Here is a 17,523-nt window from a genome sequence, read left to right as displayed (position 1 = left end):
GGCTGTTGTAACTGGTAACATGTGATAAGCAATTGTCTAACACACAGTCAGCTCTTCAAGCTGACCCGATTCTGTTTTTCATACGAACAAAACTTAATCCAAAAAGGTTGATTAACCTCACAGTCACCAACAGAGTTGTCCAGACCTTGATGGCAAGCTGGTGACGACCAGTAATTTGAATCAGGTGTGTTGATGCAAGGACACATGTAAAACATGCAGGACACCGGTCCTGAAGGACCGACTTTAAACATCCCTGCTCTAAACCCTTTAAACCCCGTTTTTTAAATTATTTTCATCCCTCGGCTACATGTATTGTCTGTTCTTATTTCTTCAATTTAAGATTGTGATAAAATTGAAATCGTGATTTTATTAAAAGAAAATCGTGATATGATATTTTTGCCATATCACCCACCCCTATGTGGGATCATTCAACCGTAATCATAATGGGGGGGGGGGGGGAATTGCTCCAATTACTTTCTTAAAAAAAAAACGAAGAAAGTGGATTAAGCCAGGTCCCTCAGGCTGACAGCATGATTGGACTTAAGGGCATGTCAGTTGGTTTGAGTTACGTAATTTATGTTGCCGGTAGCTTTCGAGTTTTAATCTTAAAAGGTTTAACTTGCATCCTTTGCCACTGAAGTGTACTGAATTTTATATAGTCGCCCTAATTACTTTTTATATATAAGATAATAGATATTAATTTATAATTGATTGTTAATATTCCTGATGATCGACAGAGTACATTTAAAGAAAATGCCCATCCCGAGTGTTCACACAAATTGTCACTGAAATACCTTGAAATTGAAAAAATTGGGTAGGCTAATAATAAATTACTAAGAATTGACTAATGAAAATCAGACAATATTTTTGTATTGTGGTTCAAAATAATCATTTACAAAAACAAACTAATGAAACCGACCTGGACAGTTTAGTTGTTACCCCTGCGCTTGATGCACAGGAACATCAAATTGAAAATTCTATTCAAAAGGTTATGGTCCATATGACTGCAAGAGGAAAATGTATGACAAATTAAGAGATGAATTAAATGAATGGTAATCAAAGAGCCCAGAACAACTTCTAAAGAGATTCAAGGTGAACTCCAAAGACTCCACTGCTGGAGCTTTTTGAAAAGTCACATCGGGTCTGTGTTCCCAGATGAAAAAATAAAGCCTTCAAAGAAAAGAAGACTGTAGCTACTGTGAAACATGTAGGAGGCTCGGTTATGTTCTGGAGCTGGCTTACTGCATCTGGCCAAGGATGTCTTTAATATATGCAGGGACAATGAAATCTCAAGACTATCAAGACATTCATGCAGACAAATGTGCTGCCCAGCATCAGAACGCTTGGTCTCAGTGGCAGATCATGGGTCCTACAGCAGGATAGTGACCTGAAAGCACACAAGTAAAAACAGCCAAGGATGACTAAGAACAAAACACTGGACTACTCTGAACAGTCCTGATCTAACTCCTGTTGGACATCTGTTGAAAAAGCTGAAACATGCAGTCCGGAGAAGAAAACCATAAGGCTGAGACAGCTGAAGCCATTTGTCCACGAGGAGTGGAGCAGGATACCTGTCTGCAGGTGCACAAGTCTCACTGAGAGTTACAGAAATCACTGCAGTTTTTGCCTCAAAAGGTTGTTGACTACTTTTTCAAGGTCACTTTGATTAGTTTGTTTTTGTAAATAATTATGTTTAACAACAGTCCTAAAGCAATTAATAAGTTATTTTTTTAATTGGAAGGGTACCAACAAGTCTGTCCATGTCTGTTTATGATAAAGTATAATATAAAAGATAAATATTGAACAGTTCAATTCTTCATTCAGACATCAAGGGAAAGCTATTTGAGATCAAGAATAACTCTTAATTTTATCTGACTTCAGTGTACAATATTATATGAACATTTGATATCCGTACAAGCTTCATTTCTGGTGCTTTTACTTGTTTACATTTTGTGGATATCATGGCACAACTAGGTGTAGGTCGTGGAAACATTTTTAATGGTCAGTTCATCGTCAGATATTTGCATAATTATATACAGTACATCATATACGGTACAAATAATGTAAATGCAAAAAATACCTTACTTGTAGGAAGTATTTTCTTTCGAAAGCTGTCAGCCATACACGACCAGTTTAAAAATAGAAGCGTGTAAAGGTCAAGGAGGTCTAAGGATGGACACATTGCTTGACTCCAGAGGTCATAATTAACATAAAAGCCTATTTCTGTCTGTCTATTTCTGTCTTACCCTGAGCAAAATATCACCTAAAATCATTGTCTTGATTTAGCTGCCATGACAATATATGTCGAATACACTGGAACTGAAAATTTTAGAATTAAGTATATTCAATATGGAGGATGCCTGATATGTCCCATGCTGTAGGTGACATTTCAATTTATTCAAATATGTATCGATTTTAAAATCAGTGGTATATAGCATTACTTGAGAAATGGTTGACAGTAACCTCGGTGACAGTTTGACTTTGTGGATGTCTACGTGCTCAGATACAAGGCTACCTTGGTAATGCATGTTTATGTAGGTGCAGAAGAAGAGAAGGAAGCTAGTAAACTGATGCGAAGGTCTATCAAGTATATTTAAGAATGTAGGTAATTGTTCCATATAGCCAAGAACATACGGATTTCATTGATATCATGTCATAATCATGGCATAGGTAAGAATGTTAAACCCACTGAATGTTAAACCCTAAAAGAGAATCAGTGAGAAAATATTAAATCAGGACCTCACTGGGAATTTCTTCCCCTGTGGCTGACTACTGGATGTGTTCATTAGGCATAACCAAACCAGGCTGATTAGCATTCAAAATCCAGCTCTGTTCCTGTAGCCCAGAATGTGTAACATTTCTAAACATTCTGGCAAATGTTTCATTAAAGTGTTGTTAGCCCCCAGCGCCATTCCGCTCCAGTCTCCACTCTATCAGGCCTTCCCCAGAAGTGATTATGCTAATTGCTGTTTGATCAGATGATTAAATTATAATTTGATTAATCCCGGGCACTAAACGCTGCTGTTGCTGTGTATTTTGCTGCCTGGCAGTGTTTGAGAGGCCCGCTGTCACAAGGCAGCTGCCAGTCTAATTCACACAACCCAGGTATGAGAGGAAATGACATATATAAGCAAGGCTGCGATAAAAGATAGTTATAAACATGAATGACACGCGACTTTTCATACGCTATGGTTTTGTAATGAGGAAAAACATGATGGTTAATAAAAGCTCCTTCCCATTTTTTTGCAGATTGAGTGCAGCTCTAATGCAGACAACTGCCATTTTCTCAACCATCGTCTGTCCCTGTTGCTCTAAATTGACAATGTACCCATCAGGATGATTTATAATAGTGCTGCTGCAGACGGCCTTGTACAGGACTAAACAATTTGGTTATACACTGCATTCTCACATCACAGAGCATACTCTAAGTTGGACCATATTTTGATGTCTTATGCCTCTCGACTGAAGATTGGCTTGCTGTTGGGTGGGGAGAAAAAAAGGATAAAAACGCCTTAATAAATACCCACATAATAAAATGGCTCAGTATAGGTTTGCATGAGACACTGAGTGGAAATTGTGTTTTGCCTTTGAAGATGAAATACTGTTGCCTTGGAGGGAAATGTGGGGGCTGTAAAAGGAGGGGAGCAGAGATGAGGCACAACAAGGTGACTGCATGTAGAAGGGCAACAATGTCTAGTCATCTGACCCACTATTCCTTTTAACCCCAGGACTTTAATTTGCCCTCCACTGTCAACCCCCTGCTTATTTCACTTCTTTGTTTCCCTTGTGCAAAAAGCATTAATTCTGCGCCTCAATAATGGAAAAAAATTGGGAGAATAAGTATTTTGCTTGAAGCTGAATTACCTACAAATTGCTATTTCTTTTACGTCTCATGCATTTGATTAGATATCTTATTCCATCATGATTCATCTTTAAAGGCTAACAAATCAATGCAATTAAATGCTATATGTAAATGTTTTGTTGCTAGAATAATGTCCTCCATCTTGCATTATAGAAATGTCTTGTTCCCATTATAGTCTTCTTTTCCAAGTTTTCTTTTTGAATGGTTGCGAGTTCCATGTTTGGCAGCCCTAAAAGTCACACTGAAGGCACATAAATCTGACTGAGAGCATTGTTATACTCCAAAATATTCTGTTTAAGTGGTGACATGTTTCACAGAAGAGACGCGGCATGGTGGACAGGTTGAACATATAAGTGTTGTAAACACTTTGCGTTCACATCTTTTTTACCTGTGGTTTATCTAACACCCATTGAACCTTGTTCAGGCCTTTAACTCAAATATATTTTCCAGAAACATCTTGCAAGTCAAAAAAAGTTGGTCATTAAATGGATTAGTTTTTTTATTTGTATCTCTTTCTTTTAAAATCATACTTGCTTCTATCTCTGCCTCACAGAACAAATAAAGTTAAACTCTATCTAGGTGCTTTTGATAAGTATTCCTTATGCAAGCTGTATACTATGCCAAGGTCTAAGTACTATAGATGAGCTTCAAGTTGTCAGCCTTTCTCCTCCAGCTAATCCCTTCGTTCATCCCTCCCCGCTGGGTATAATGTCCTCCTTCTCAGCTCACCGGTGATCCATTCTCTCTCCCTCTCTGCCTCTTTCTCTCTTCCTGTCAGCTCAGTCAGTCAACAGTACAGCAAGCAGAAGTGGGTGGAATTTTAACCAAAATAGAAATAATGCCACTCATCCACTTTCTAAATGCATGCACAGTATATAGTGTGCTGCAATGTATTGCATACACATTTAAGTCAAGTACTGTTGAAAGGTTCAGATATAAAAGTCAATAACCAAAGAAGAGATATCTAACAAAAAAATGCTCTCTAAAAAAATTCTCCTTCAGCACTACGCTGCCTGAAGTTACAAACTTCTATGGAGTTTATTCTCTAATTTCCTTATTTTATAGTCACATTTAGTCACTTAGCTTTTACTCTGTCAAGTTTTTTTTAAATTTCATATCTGTCCATCTGCCTGTCTGTATATCTGTCATACAAAACCTCGAACAGATTTATTTGGGGGTTCAAATACACTGGATCCAAAAATCAGTTTGAACACAACTGTGTCTCGTTGTCTGGAGCGTTTTACTTACTGAACGGTTCAAATGTGCAGCGAACTGTGACATTACAGGACCAGATCATAGTTGAGTTATCCAGCCTCCCCACCTGCACCATCACCTCTCAACTTCACATCAAGCTACTCTTGCTGTGACTCTGAAGTAGGTAGTCTGCAGCTCTAATATTAATAAAAAAAAATGTAAAAAGCACCCCTCGCAGAAGATGGGCCATGAAATGGAATTGAATTGCTGAGTTTCTCAAAATACACACACAATTTAGATAGATTAGATAGTCCTTTATTCATCCCTTAGTGGGGAAATTCCATGATGAGTACTGTGGTGGAATATTTGCATGTGTATGAGTATACAATGTAAAATGCAATATGTACTGCATATGGATCTGGCCGTCACTGCTACTGTGCCATCGTAAAAAAATATTATGCCATCAGTGTATTTCTTGCACACTGCAGATTGAACAGTGACTTGCATCCTGGATACTGCATACTACATTTTGACAAAACCAATATGCACTAGTAGTGTAATACGTGGTTCCAAAAGGATAATTTGCATTTGATCTGTGGTATTTTTACCAACAGATATACATTTTATTAAGAAATTGTGTCAACTTTAAAGAAAAGTCAGGACATGTCATTAAATGAATAGTTTGTCACATAAAGGAAACAAATGAATTTGATTTCCTAGATTAATTTAATATTTTAAATAGCGATAAATCAATATGTCTAAAGCTTACAACGCAACCCATCAAGACCCATCAAGACATTTTTCTTCTGTGTTATATGCTGTAAAGCTCAAGTGTGATAAGAGCGGGTTTTAATTGAGTTTTGTGATTCAAAGGATTGCCAGCTGGGTGTCTGGCAACCTCAGTGACGTCAAGACTCCAGGTTAAGTTAGGTTACCCAGCAGCTGGAATAATGTTTACCTTACTGTTAGTGACAGTGATTAAAAAAGCTCATTTATTCCCTTCTAGGACGTCCTGCAGCATTCTTATAGATGGAGATTTGCAAAAGAAGTAGAGAAATGGTTGTAGAGTGGAAGTTTATAGGTATTTTTCTTGGATTAAAAAATTAACACAAAAACTCTAGAAATTCAAAATTTAATCTACTGAAGGTATTTGTTAAAAACCCAATTAGCAAAGTTAAAGTTTTTCTGAGCAGGCCATTAATGTGTAGAATAATGGCATTGCAGTGCAGTACAATAGCAGTTGAACATTTCTTTAAAAGCCACAAAAGGTGGTGAAAGAAGAAGATACAATTTAATCTTTTAGGGACCATGTATGTCAATAATCAGCTAATCACTTTAGTCTTTACTGACATAACTTAGTATGCATCAAACAGCAATGAGGAAGACACTGCTGCACGCTGACCCTGTTCAGGCTTCACAACAGCTTACATACATACAGGTACATACATACATACAGGTACATACATACATGCTACTAACAGGATGTTCTGGGTTTTAGAGAGCCCTGTACTCTTATATGTGATCTAACTGGCAAACTGACCAGTTCCTACATCAGGCACTAGGCTAATTCACATGTTTTCATATCATTTTAACGCTGTAGGTTGGGAAAAGTAACGGGTGTTTATGAACATCTCCTGATGTGATTTTCTATATTAGCTTGAGAGGCAGCAGCTACACTGTGTTTACTCGTGGGTTTGTCCTCTTATTGCTCCTTCACCATCCATGTATTTTAATTCCACTCTTCCCCCACTGTCTAAGTCAATTTGTAGACTTTCTTTCATTTATAACAAGGTGATATAACTGATTAAAGACTTAAATGTAGCCCGTAGGTGGGAAATCCTTCCTCCTGTGTTTGAGCGCATGTAAATAAACATTCATATGCATCAACCACCCCACTCCATGGCAGCTCCTCCCTCGTCCTCCAGAGAGTTGTCATAAGAGGAGAGTATCATTGGTTTTACATAGTGATTGCATGGCACTGAATGCAGAGCTCAAAATTATTCATGAGGGCAAACCGGACGCCTGCGATTTGGGAGAAATGGTTCTGTTTTTCAATCTGCACATCTCCGCTCAGAGGAGCGCTTCTCTTTTCTGATTTTCTGTAAGGCCCTAGGGCAACAGAGGAAAGGGTGGAGGATGTCATCAGTCCCCCCCCCCGATCTTCACCCCCTCTATATCAATTGGCTTTTTTCACTCCCCAAGCCCCCACACCCCATCCCTAGGCGGTTTCTTTAGAGTTCTGCCTTAATTACCTGCATCGCCTGCCATGAGCTGTCAGTGTGGCTCAGTGCTAGTTTGCCCCAGTGGAGTTGCCCTAATGTCTTGATGGCCTAGTGCCCGCTGTAGCACAACAGAGATCTTTGACCTGGTGAAGGCCACAGTGTGGCTGAGAGCCAATCAGACCCCTGTGTTTAAACACATTAGCACCCTTGGGCTGGGAAGATATACTGAGGCTAAACGCTAATTCAGGGTAATAAAATTGTGGAGACAGAACAAAACCAGGCTGCTGTTGCAGACACTAGAACCGACATCTGTGATAGTATACAGTAAGATGAAGGTTAAGAGGGTTTTGTCATTTGAGCAGAAAAAAAAGACAACTCTGCAAATATTTAGCTGAGGCTGATTAATGGTGTTGTGTTGAAGTAAACACTGAGGGAAAGCCTCAGAAACATCAGTGGGCTAATGCACAAGCTAATACAAAGGCCTATTTATGCTGCGTGTTAGTAGGACCTTTATTGATCAGACATTTACTTAAATAAATTGCCTGAGCTATTTGGAAACAGCCACTGATTGACGTTATCAGAGTGGAGGATCGTGGATTATACTGAGCTGAGACTGCAGGAAATAAGTATAGCTAGTGTGTTTATTCTTTGTAGGGCTGGCCCAAATACCACTTTATGCTTTTCAGGCTAAACTACAGAGCACGGCTTGTACCTGTTGTCCTGCCGGACTCTGCAAAAGCTTCTGATAACTCTTACTTTGTACATTTTTAATCTTAAAACAGCAATCTTCAAGTGTATGTCATGTGGGTGGTGACTTGAACACTGTAGTGATACCAGCTACGTGTGCCAGAAGCTAGCTGCTCATTTATACCATCACAACTGCTTCCTACGGCTGATAGTATTAAAATCATGACTGTAAAAAGAAAAATCCCAGCATGCAGGTTATTTTTCTTGGCTTTATTGCTGCTTTGTCTAGAATGCGACTGCATATTTGACTGATTACTTCTGCTCAAATTGAAATATTGACAGACAGATTATCAAATCAAATCAAACTTTATTAGGTCTTCATGTGTCGTCTTCTTTTTATTAGAGAAAGTGAACAGAAGTTTTACTGTGGGAGAAGCTCAGTGCCGCTCTGAGAGCTCTGTCTGGTTGTGGCCAGGAAAACTGTATTATTATGTCCATATGTAATAGTGCAAATAAAAAAAAATTCATGACATGTTAATTGATATAGTTTGCAGTCTGGTTATTGTGAGGACAAAAAAAGAAGACGTACCAAAATGTAAAGCCGGATGTGTCTGCCTATCAAGCAAATATGAGGAAAGCCAAGTATTCCCTCTCAGCCATAATTCATCAGGAGTAATGGGACTGAAGATTTTCACAGCTGAGTTAAGTCCTAAAAAAAGAAAAAAGAAATCCACATAACAGTGGTCCCCATCATATATTCTCTGTAATAGTGGCAGGCTGAACCAACGACACCTCTGCAGTGACTTCCCCAAGGTCTTGCCTGCACATCAAGCCCATGTCATTGTTCTTTGCTCATGCACTATCAGACATCAACATCCACCGTCCTCATATACAAACATATATACAGACAAACACGCTTCCATCTGTCACATCCACGCACATTCACCTTGACCAAAACGTCTTGTGTCCTTGCCAAGTGTTATTTCATAGAAGAGACCCATTTCACTAACCCAGCAGGACCCCATCTCCTTCTCCTGAATTACTCAGACAGACAACACAAAAAAGTAGAGAATCCATCAATTATAAATGTGTCAAATTCATAATTGAACGACATGACTTCTTCCTTTTTGCGGTTTTGGCTCTGGGAAAACTGACATTGGTTGAAACTCTGGGAGAGGCTGATATTGGGTTAGAGAGCATGTGTGCAGGCAGGATGGGAGTGAGTTGGTGCTCCACCTCCACAATAGTATATATAGACATGATTTGTGATGCTAAAGTTACAGTTGACAGTCAGTCTGATATAGTATGCATCAGACAGTTTGAACAAATGAGAACTTTGAGCCTTGTGTGTGTTACATCTTACTTTTTGATGGCAGCCATTAATGAGATTATCCTTCAATGGTGGTGCACACAAACACACTTGAGGAAAGACAACAGCTTCCCACATATTGTCTCTTTTCATTGCAAACGAGCAGAATTGGATACATTGTCTATAATTTCCAACTGAAAACTCAAATCATAAGCCAAGAAAAAACAAATTATGTTTATATAATTTCTGCTCTTTTAGATAATCCTCCGAGAAAAGTCAGAGGGGACAGACTGTGTTGAGTTAATAGTATTAAACTATGAAAGAACTCCTTTTTAACTCAACAACCAACCCACAGCAGAGTGTGTCTTCCTTCGTAGACGTTTTCTTCAGTACCGTGGAAAGGACCAGTGGATGATAAATACAGATCAGGAGTTAGTCTGCGGCCATCTGTGGGTTATTTTCCACGTATTGTGCAGGTGAAAGGGAATCGGTTTTAAATGTGAGGGTCAGAAAAGTGTGATGGAGATTTGCAGGTTGGAGAAGCACACAAATACACAAAGAAAAACCATGAAAACAATAACATTTGAAGAAGGTTTTGAACAGTTTCCAAGATGGAGTATGTGCTGTTCGTATCTTTCCTATTATTCTCCCATTCTTTACATTCTTTTAAGTCTTTTAAGCCGACCGTGCGTCACATTCTGAGTGCTTTCCAGCTTCCCCACTGCCCCACTCAACCCCCACCCTTTCGGTTTTTCTTGGTCCTGTGCTGAAAAATAAATGCACTCCCGTTGTATCTATGTGAACTCTTGGGATCTAGCAGGGTTTTGCGTCCATCAGACTTTCCCATCTTTTGAAATCAGCCACCCATAAGTGGCTGATGGTGGTAGTGAAGGTAGTCTGATTCTCAATTTTTTATGAGTTGGTGCAAATCACATTGAGACAAAAGCAGTTATGAGGCATCCTCCCCTCATCACTCAGTCACTCTTTAAACACGGCGAGATCGCAGGCTGCTTGATGGCCGTTTGTTCTCGTTTCGACAGTGATCTCTCTGACGGATGATTACAGTAACCTGCTACTTTACTGAGGAGGTGAATGAAAATGAATGTATTATGTAGATTTAAAGCAATAATTTACTCTAAACAGATATGAGAAACATCCAAATGATGTGTCTGTTTGGTTTTTTCTTGCCCCGGACTCTTGAAAATATCTGGATGTAGACTAAACTCATCATTCAGAACTCAGACCTGGTGCCTTGTTAGACCTGACAATAGAAAAAAAAGACTTCTTCTCTTTGTAAAACTCCTTGTCAAATTGGGAGGACTGTGGAAACCTCAGGAAACTGTTAACTTAAAAAATATGTACTTGTCTCCTTCAATATTTTGTTACAGTTTACAGTCCTCCTACTGTTAATATCATATTTGCACTCTGAATATGAAGTAACATCCATTGCAATTCTCCCTGCTCATTTCTTTCCCTGCTTTGAGCTTTTGATTGACACACTTCACTGCAAGAATTGTTTATATTCTGCATTATTATTAGTTTCAAGAATGCACTGCATTAAAATAAACTTTAAGGAGCAATGCATTGGATCCAATAACAGACACGTGCGTGTTATCGGGGGGCCAGAAGGACTCACGCGTATTAAGAGAATCATTATCGTAAAAGATGGAGAGAAGCAATTCTACTTTGGAAGCAAATTTACTTCACTGCAGTGAAACAGTCATCCGCATAAATGCCTCGAGCTCCCTTCATAACAGATGCTGAGATTTTATGATCGTCTTGATGGCAGATTTTCCCACTTGAGAAAACCTCTGACAAGCTGTTACTCTGTGTGATTACATGGCTGTAAATTAACCGCAGTGAGGTTCTTCGTGTATCATTACAGACAGCCAGCGTCTCTCAATTATTAATTTATAAAGATTTTCATCCATTCACCTCTGTCTTCTTGTTTAGTAACTGTAAACATTTCACTGCATTTATTTCTCTTTTGTGTGTTGGGTAGTTTAATAATAGAACCTGTCAACTATTAAAGGGAAGGGTTGGTGAGGAGTTCCCCAGCTCCTGAACTGTGGCTCGTGTGCATTATCTTGCTTGTAGAAGAAACTACAGTCTGGTAGTTGTTGACAACTTCAGACATTCCTCCTCTCGACACCTCCGGGCCGGGCCCTCGGGGTACCGCACGTGTGAAGTGGCTGTAGCTACAAATGTGCAGAAACATGTGTACGCCGTTGTGTTTGTTTGTCGTAACAGGTTGAACGACCAGTAGGTGGAAGTGGCTGGTGACTTGAGATCGCTCATTAGGAATTTATGAAGCGCTAAAATGTGTGGTCTCGAGGGAGGGGGGATTGGCAGCTGTCGCGCGGGCAGGCTGGCAGGCTGGCGACAGGAGGAGAGAGCCCACATTAACAGAGAGGAGAGACTGTGGTGTAAAAGAGATGACTGAAGTACTTACAGTAGGTCACTTACATTAGTTGTTTGTGCAATAACTTAACAAGGTTGTCGCAGTATATTTAATGTGTTATTCTTATTAACAGTTAAAACATGTTCCTTTACTTTGAAGTTTCTTTTCACAACTGATTGAATGAATACCGTGCTTAACAAATACAAATCACTTCATCTTATTGTGAGACTTGTTACCTGTCAAAGCTAACAATGATGTGACACTAGCTATATAAAAGGTAAACAGAAAAGACTGCCCTGTTGTTGCAGGGACATTGTTACATAAAGTTCCAAATAAGCACCAAATAATTGCAATATCACAACTTTCCAGTAGTCCTGCCACTCGGTTTTCACATGCAGCGAATAAGGGGCATTTAACTGTGGATAGAGTATGTTAAATAGCAGTCATATAACATCTGGACCTTCTTTCTAATAAAGAAAATATATCTCTGCGAAACACAGGACCTTTAATATCTAGTACCTGCATGTCATTGACAAAAGCCCAAGTAAAATATGATTTAAATTACTCTGTTGCCCGCAAATGCAGCTCACAGGGTTCTTCTGCTGCAATCTTACTCTTTGACTTCATTTTACATAATATATATAAAACAATTTTCTCGATAATATCCTGCTACTGTGGTCTATGCCAACATTGCTGGGTGTCCTTTACAGTAGCGAGTCACACGGGGAGAAGTGCATCACATCAGAACAACTTGCTTCATTGGTTAAAATGCTTAACTGTGTAAATGAAAAGCAAACAGGTAAAATAAAACACATTATTACTAATCACAGAATGAGCAGTGTCGAAGTAGAAAATGAAAAGGCAGTTTCATTTCTTCATTTTATTTATGAGTCAAACAAAATGCAGCTATATTCTGAAAATGAAAAAGCATTTGTGTTAATCCATTTTAATTTGAATTATGGTCCAGATTTGCTTTCATACTACTGCTCTTGTGCTGAAAAATATTCCTCCAGTTTCTTCTGCTGCAGTGACCTCAAACTCAGTCACCTCACAAATAAAACACACCGCCTTCAAAGAAAGCAGGAGAGTCCGGTTTAGCCAAAGATAAAGCTTACTTTCTCATTCTATAACAGGATGTATATTTTCTCCAAAATAACATCATGGTTAACCGAGCAATGTTCAGCTTTGGGTGGTATTACTTGTCTAACGTACTTTTCTTATCACCTTTCTCTTTTTGCAGTTTTCTGTGAAGATCTACGTTCCAGCTTATATTTTGTCAATGCATCTGTGCAAGAGGTAGTGTTTGCCAGCACCACAGGGACACTGGTGCCCTGTCCCGCTGCAGGCGTGCCCCCTGTCTCACTTCGCTGGTATCTGGCCACCGGCGAGGAGATCTATGATGTGCCTGGGATCCGCCATGTGCACCCCAATGGCACCCTTCAGATCTTCCACATCCCCCCTTCCAGCTTCAGCAAGCTCATCCATGACAACACTTACTATTGCACAGCGGAGAACCCCTCAGGGAGAATCAGGAGCCAAGATGTCCACATTAAGGCTGGTCAGTTTGTTTGTCTGTTTTGTTTTTCTGCTTTGATGCAACCCAACCCCATTGTGAAGAGTTGTTTAGCATTAGTAGCTCACCATCTTATACACAACACACCTCTCTGTCCCCTCCTCTTAGTCCTACGAGAGCCGTACACTGTCCGGGTGGAGGACCAGAAAGCCATGAGAGGCAATGTAGCGGTCTTCAAGTGCATTATCCCTGCCTCAGTGGAGGCCTACATCACTGTTGTGTCCTGGGAGAAAGACACAATGTCAATCAATGCTGAAAGTAAGACTCTACATCTTTAGTTTGTGTTTGTTTGTTCTTTTTTCATGAACACAGGAAATACTGCATTTAAAGATGTGGCGGTAGTTGGCTGAAGTGGATTGTGTTTGTTTTTTTGCTGAGTTGTAACATTATCACTGACATTTCACAGATGATATCACATTTAAATAGCGGCATGCATCCCACAGGTTCAGTCAGGTTTTACGGCGATTGTTGTTTTATAATTACGTGAAACGTTGGTCAAGACATTGACCAGCCATGCAGAACGATGCTGCTATTAAGCGCCAGTGGTGGACAGTAACGGAGTAAATTTACTTGAGTACTGTACTTAAGTACATATCCAGAGGATTTGTACTTTACTTGAGTATTAGATTTCTTTGGTACTTATTACTCTTACTTGAATACATTTCCAAGACAAATATTTTTACTTTTACTCGAGTAAATTTCTAGGAAGGCTGAAAAGTACTCGTTACTTTCAGCTATGCTCTTTTTTCTTCTTCCCTAAAATCCTATTTTTAGAAGGATATTGGGAGACAGGCACGGAGACAGACAAGACAGACATGGGGAGACAGTTTGTTATGCTCTATATTACTATATTGTACTGGTACATGTCCTTCCTGTAAAGTTAAGTGACTTCAACATTGAGTTATTGAAAGCAGAGATGTAGTTTTTTGTAAAGCAGTGGTCTTTGAGGGGGATCCAGACTTAGTTGGATGGTGCAGGTTCATTTGGTTTCAGTTCATGATTGTTAATAAACTCTGCATCATCTGCTGTCCTCTTATGATCCCATTCATTTGATTTGTTTTTGGTGTTTCTGCAGGTTTTATATAACATTGTGGTTCTAAAAGCAGCACATCAGTGCAGCTGGTTTCAAAGAGTTAATTCTCAGAAACAATAGTTAAAAGATCCTTAAATTAATTTAGAAAAAATATAGTAATTTACTGATGTGGAAAATAAGAAATTTACTCTTACTCTTACTCATTTACTTTTGGATACTTAAGTACCTTTAAAAGCAAGTACTTTTCTACTCTTACTCGAGTAATATTTTGACTGAGCTACTTTTACTTGTAACGGAGTAAATTTTGACCAGTAGTATTTGTACTCTTACTCAAGTACTGGGGTCGAGTACTCTGTCCACCTCTGTTAAGCGCTAAGGAAAGTCTGAGGTTCTGATACAAAAATAATCAAAGGGTAACCGTGCTGCTGTTAACTATGTTTGCATGGTGGTAAAATGGTAGCTCTGAGTGGTGTTGGTCATGAGATGAGCAGATTTGCTTGATCTCAGGACTGGCCCGTAGCAGCCTGTCAGGCCCAGCCTTCACGCGGGTGCGTGTTTTCACATGTGTCCGACCCAATGACGGTGAGGTCTCGCTCCTCTTCCTCTGCCTGGTCTTCCACGAGAGCGCAGGCTGCCAGCCGTGTCACTTAGTCTCAGGGTATTGACCCATTTCTGTGGCTGATAGGAAACACTGCAGCGCGCCGATCATTCAAATCACTTAAATGGAACGCTCGGCTGCGTGATTGTTTCCCAGCCCTGGGGGGCAAATTCACTTTATGTGGGGCATTTAGCAAACTCAATAGACTAGTGCTAATGTCATTTTGCTTTTGGATGGAGGGCAAATGCTGGCAAGCCACCGCTTTTGTTTTGTTGACGTTTCACATTTGCCCGCTGAGGCAGAATCGTCCATGTTGAAACCTAAGGCAATCTCTTAATTGTCCATAAATTGATTATTATTCTCCTAGCTAGCATGTTTTCAGACACAGGTTTATGGTCCTAGACGGCAATGTATTGTCTTATTTAAATCAACTTTATTGTATTTGCACTGCCTGAACTTGCACATACTGTATATGGCTGTCAGTCTAAAAGTTGTGGAACAGTTGAGTTCTGGATTTTGAGGATTTTCAATTTTCCCTAATTATCTTCTTAAAGAAAGTGTCTGCACTGTGAAAACGAAATGTTTATCTTAAGCCTTAGAAACCATCCCATCTGTAACTATCCGCCATGTAAACGCTGTCAGAACAATCACCCAGCCAGCAATCCACTGCTCTTCTACATGCTAAATAATGGATGACGGAAGCCTATGAATGCATGAGCAAGTGGTCTTTATTCACGTGTCATTGCACGCATCCGACAACGCTCTGTCCATTTTCCTCATCTTCTGCTAAGTGCACTTTGTGTATGCACGTGTGTATGAGTGACAGCTCGACACAAGATGGCTCAGCAACACCACCGACCTGCAGGGTTTAAAACATTAATGCTTTGAAATAATATCAACACTTTGACGTAAAACAAAGAAACTTTGTGATGTATAGCTTTTCTGCCTCTGACATGAATAATTGACTGTGGTTCTTCAGTTTTTGAGGCGCAGCACAGCTCAAACAAGCCCTCCCTGAGTCTTACTTGACTGGGCCGCTTCCAGTTGTTGCAGGGCAGACTACCAAAGAACTTCTTAAAGAATGATGACAGAAGGGGATGGGAAATTCTAATTAAAACTGTTTTAAGTCGGAACATAATGGACAAGGATCATTACTCTCTGTTAAAACACTATCAAGCTTAAAATATATCCATGACAGACTGATTTAGCCCTGATTTTTGTGAGTTCTTGAAAATATGCCTATCACAACAAACTTCTACCGATTCAACAGTTTCGGTGAATACCTGTCCTATCATTCTTTACGATTCTATCAATTATGAAAGTCCAGTTTTGATAAATGCATATGTCGTTCACCTGAGTGTTGTTTAGTTTTGCTTTTTCAGTTTTGCTTGAAAGCTTATATGGAAGTCTTTGACATGACCACATCCTCCTGAAACCATGTTACTCAGAGATCTGTTCAGATCTGCAGGGTTCTGTTACATCCTAGACCCGGTCACACAAGAATTTTACATCTTCCTATTCTGAGGCCAACTTGAAATCACACTTTTTTTTTAGGGTGATTGGTGCACAGCTATAACCCTGATAACAAAGCAGCCACACCTCAGGGGAGTGAAAGGTTGCAGATGGAGTCAAGTCCTTGACTTCTGCTGTTTCAAACACACCTCTAAAGGCAATTTCAAAGGGGGGGTTATATTGTACAGCGATTTAAATTTCAGTGAAGCATTTCACAACAAGACATTAAGAGCACAGGGAAATGTGTTTTGATGAAAGAATGAAAATGTTAATGAAAAATGTTTCATGAGAACGTTTGAAGGGAGTAAATCCTGATGAATCCTGAGTCCCAGAACGTTGCTGAGGGAATTAAGATGGTGGTGAAGTTGATCCTGGAGCTCCTGAAGAAAAGACACAATATATTTCCATTGAACAAGATGGACTCACTCATGACCGAGATATTGGATTTCTTATCAGAATCCACTTGTTTTACTGGTATTTGAGTCTTGACTTCAGCTGCCTTATTAAGGAAGACAAGCATAAAACACGGCAGCTTTCACCCAGAGTATGGGAACCACTCTTCCAAATTACTTCACAATTTATACTGGTAGATTCATGTGTATAGATTCAATAGATTCAGGTGCTCGATGAGATATATTTTTTCCGATATGTGCTGGAAGAGTTTCCCAGCCTTGCTCAGGCTGGATCTGTTGACTGGGACCGTGAAAGTCAGAGGTTCAGTTCTTGTCCTGGAAGTCCTTCTGCCCAAGTGTTTTTAGGCAATACACTGAACCTCAGTTTGCCTGTAATGTGTGTGTGATGAAAAAGTCTACCTACAGTATACGCCACTGAATATATATCTTTGTAGATGTCTACAGGTGAAGAGAGTGCTGTATGAATGGGTAAATCCTGCTCACGGTGGATAGTGCACATTATAAATGCAGTCTATGTGGTAGTTATAATCTCAGTGATCATGGAAGCAAAGAGACAGTTGCATGTGTTTGTTTTTTTGTTTTTTTTGCTCTAATCACCCTTTATGTTCTCAGCACAAGATCAGTCCTAAAGCTTTACCTCTTTCTCAGATTAATACGAGGCTTTGATTGTCTGAAGTCAATATTACTGCAAGAAAAAGTAAGTCAGTATTAATATGAGC

The 17,523-nt window shown here is 39.5% G+C and overlaps 1 protein-coding gene across 3 annotated transcripts in view; it reads left to right on the top strand.

Annotated features, from left to right (window-relative positions):
- dscama (Down syndrome cell adhesion molecule a) overlaps positions 1–17,523 on the top strand; it is a 106,761-nt gene that overhangs the window by 9,427 nt on the left and 79,811 nt on the right. For all 3 annotated transcript variants that reach the window (XM_061740213.1, XM_061740212.1, XM_061740211.1), the window contains exons 2-3: positions 12,916–13,233; positions 13,357–13,506. In XM_061740213.1, the coding sequence (XP_061596197.1) occupies positions 12,916–13,233; positions 13,357–13,506 (468 nt within the window). The remainder of the gene's footprint in view (positions 1–12,915; positions 13,234–13,356; positions 13,507–17,523) is intronic.

This window comes from Cololabis saira, chromosome 14 (assembly GCF_033807715.1).
Source record: "Cololabis saira isolate AMF1-May2022 chromosome 14, fColSai1.1, whole genome shotgun sequence".
In the NCBI taxonomy this organism is placed as follows: domain Eukaryota; kingdom Metazoa; phylum Chordata; class Actinopteri; order Beloniformes; family Belonidae; genus Cololabis; species Cololabis saira.
The sequence above is the reverse complement of the archived record's forward strand: the minus strand, read 5'-3'. Positions and strand labels throughout refer to the sequence as shown.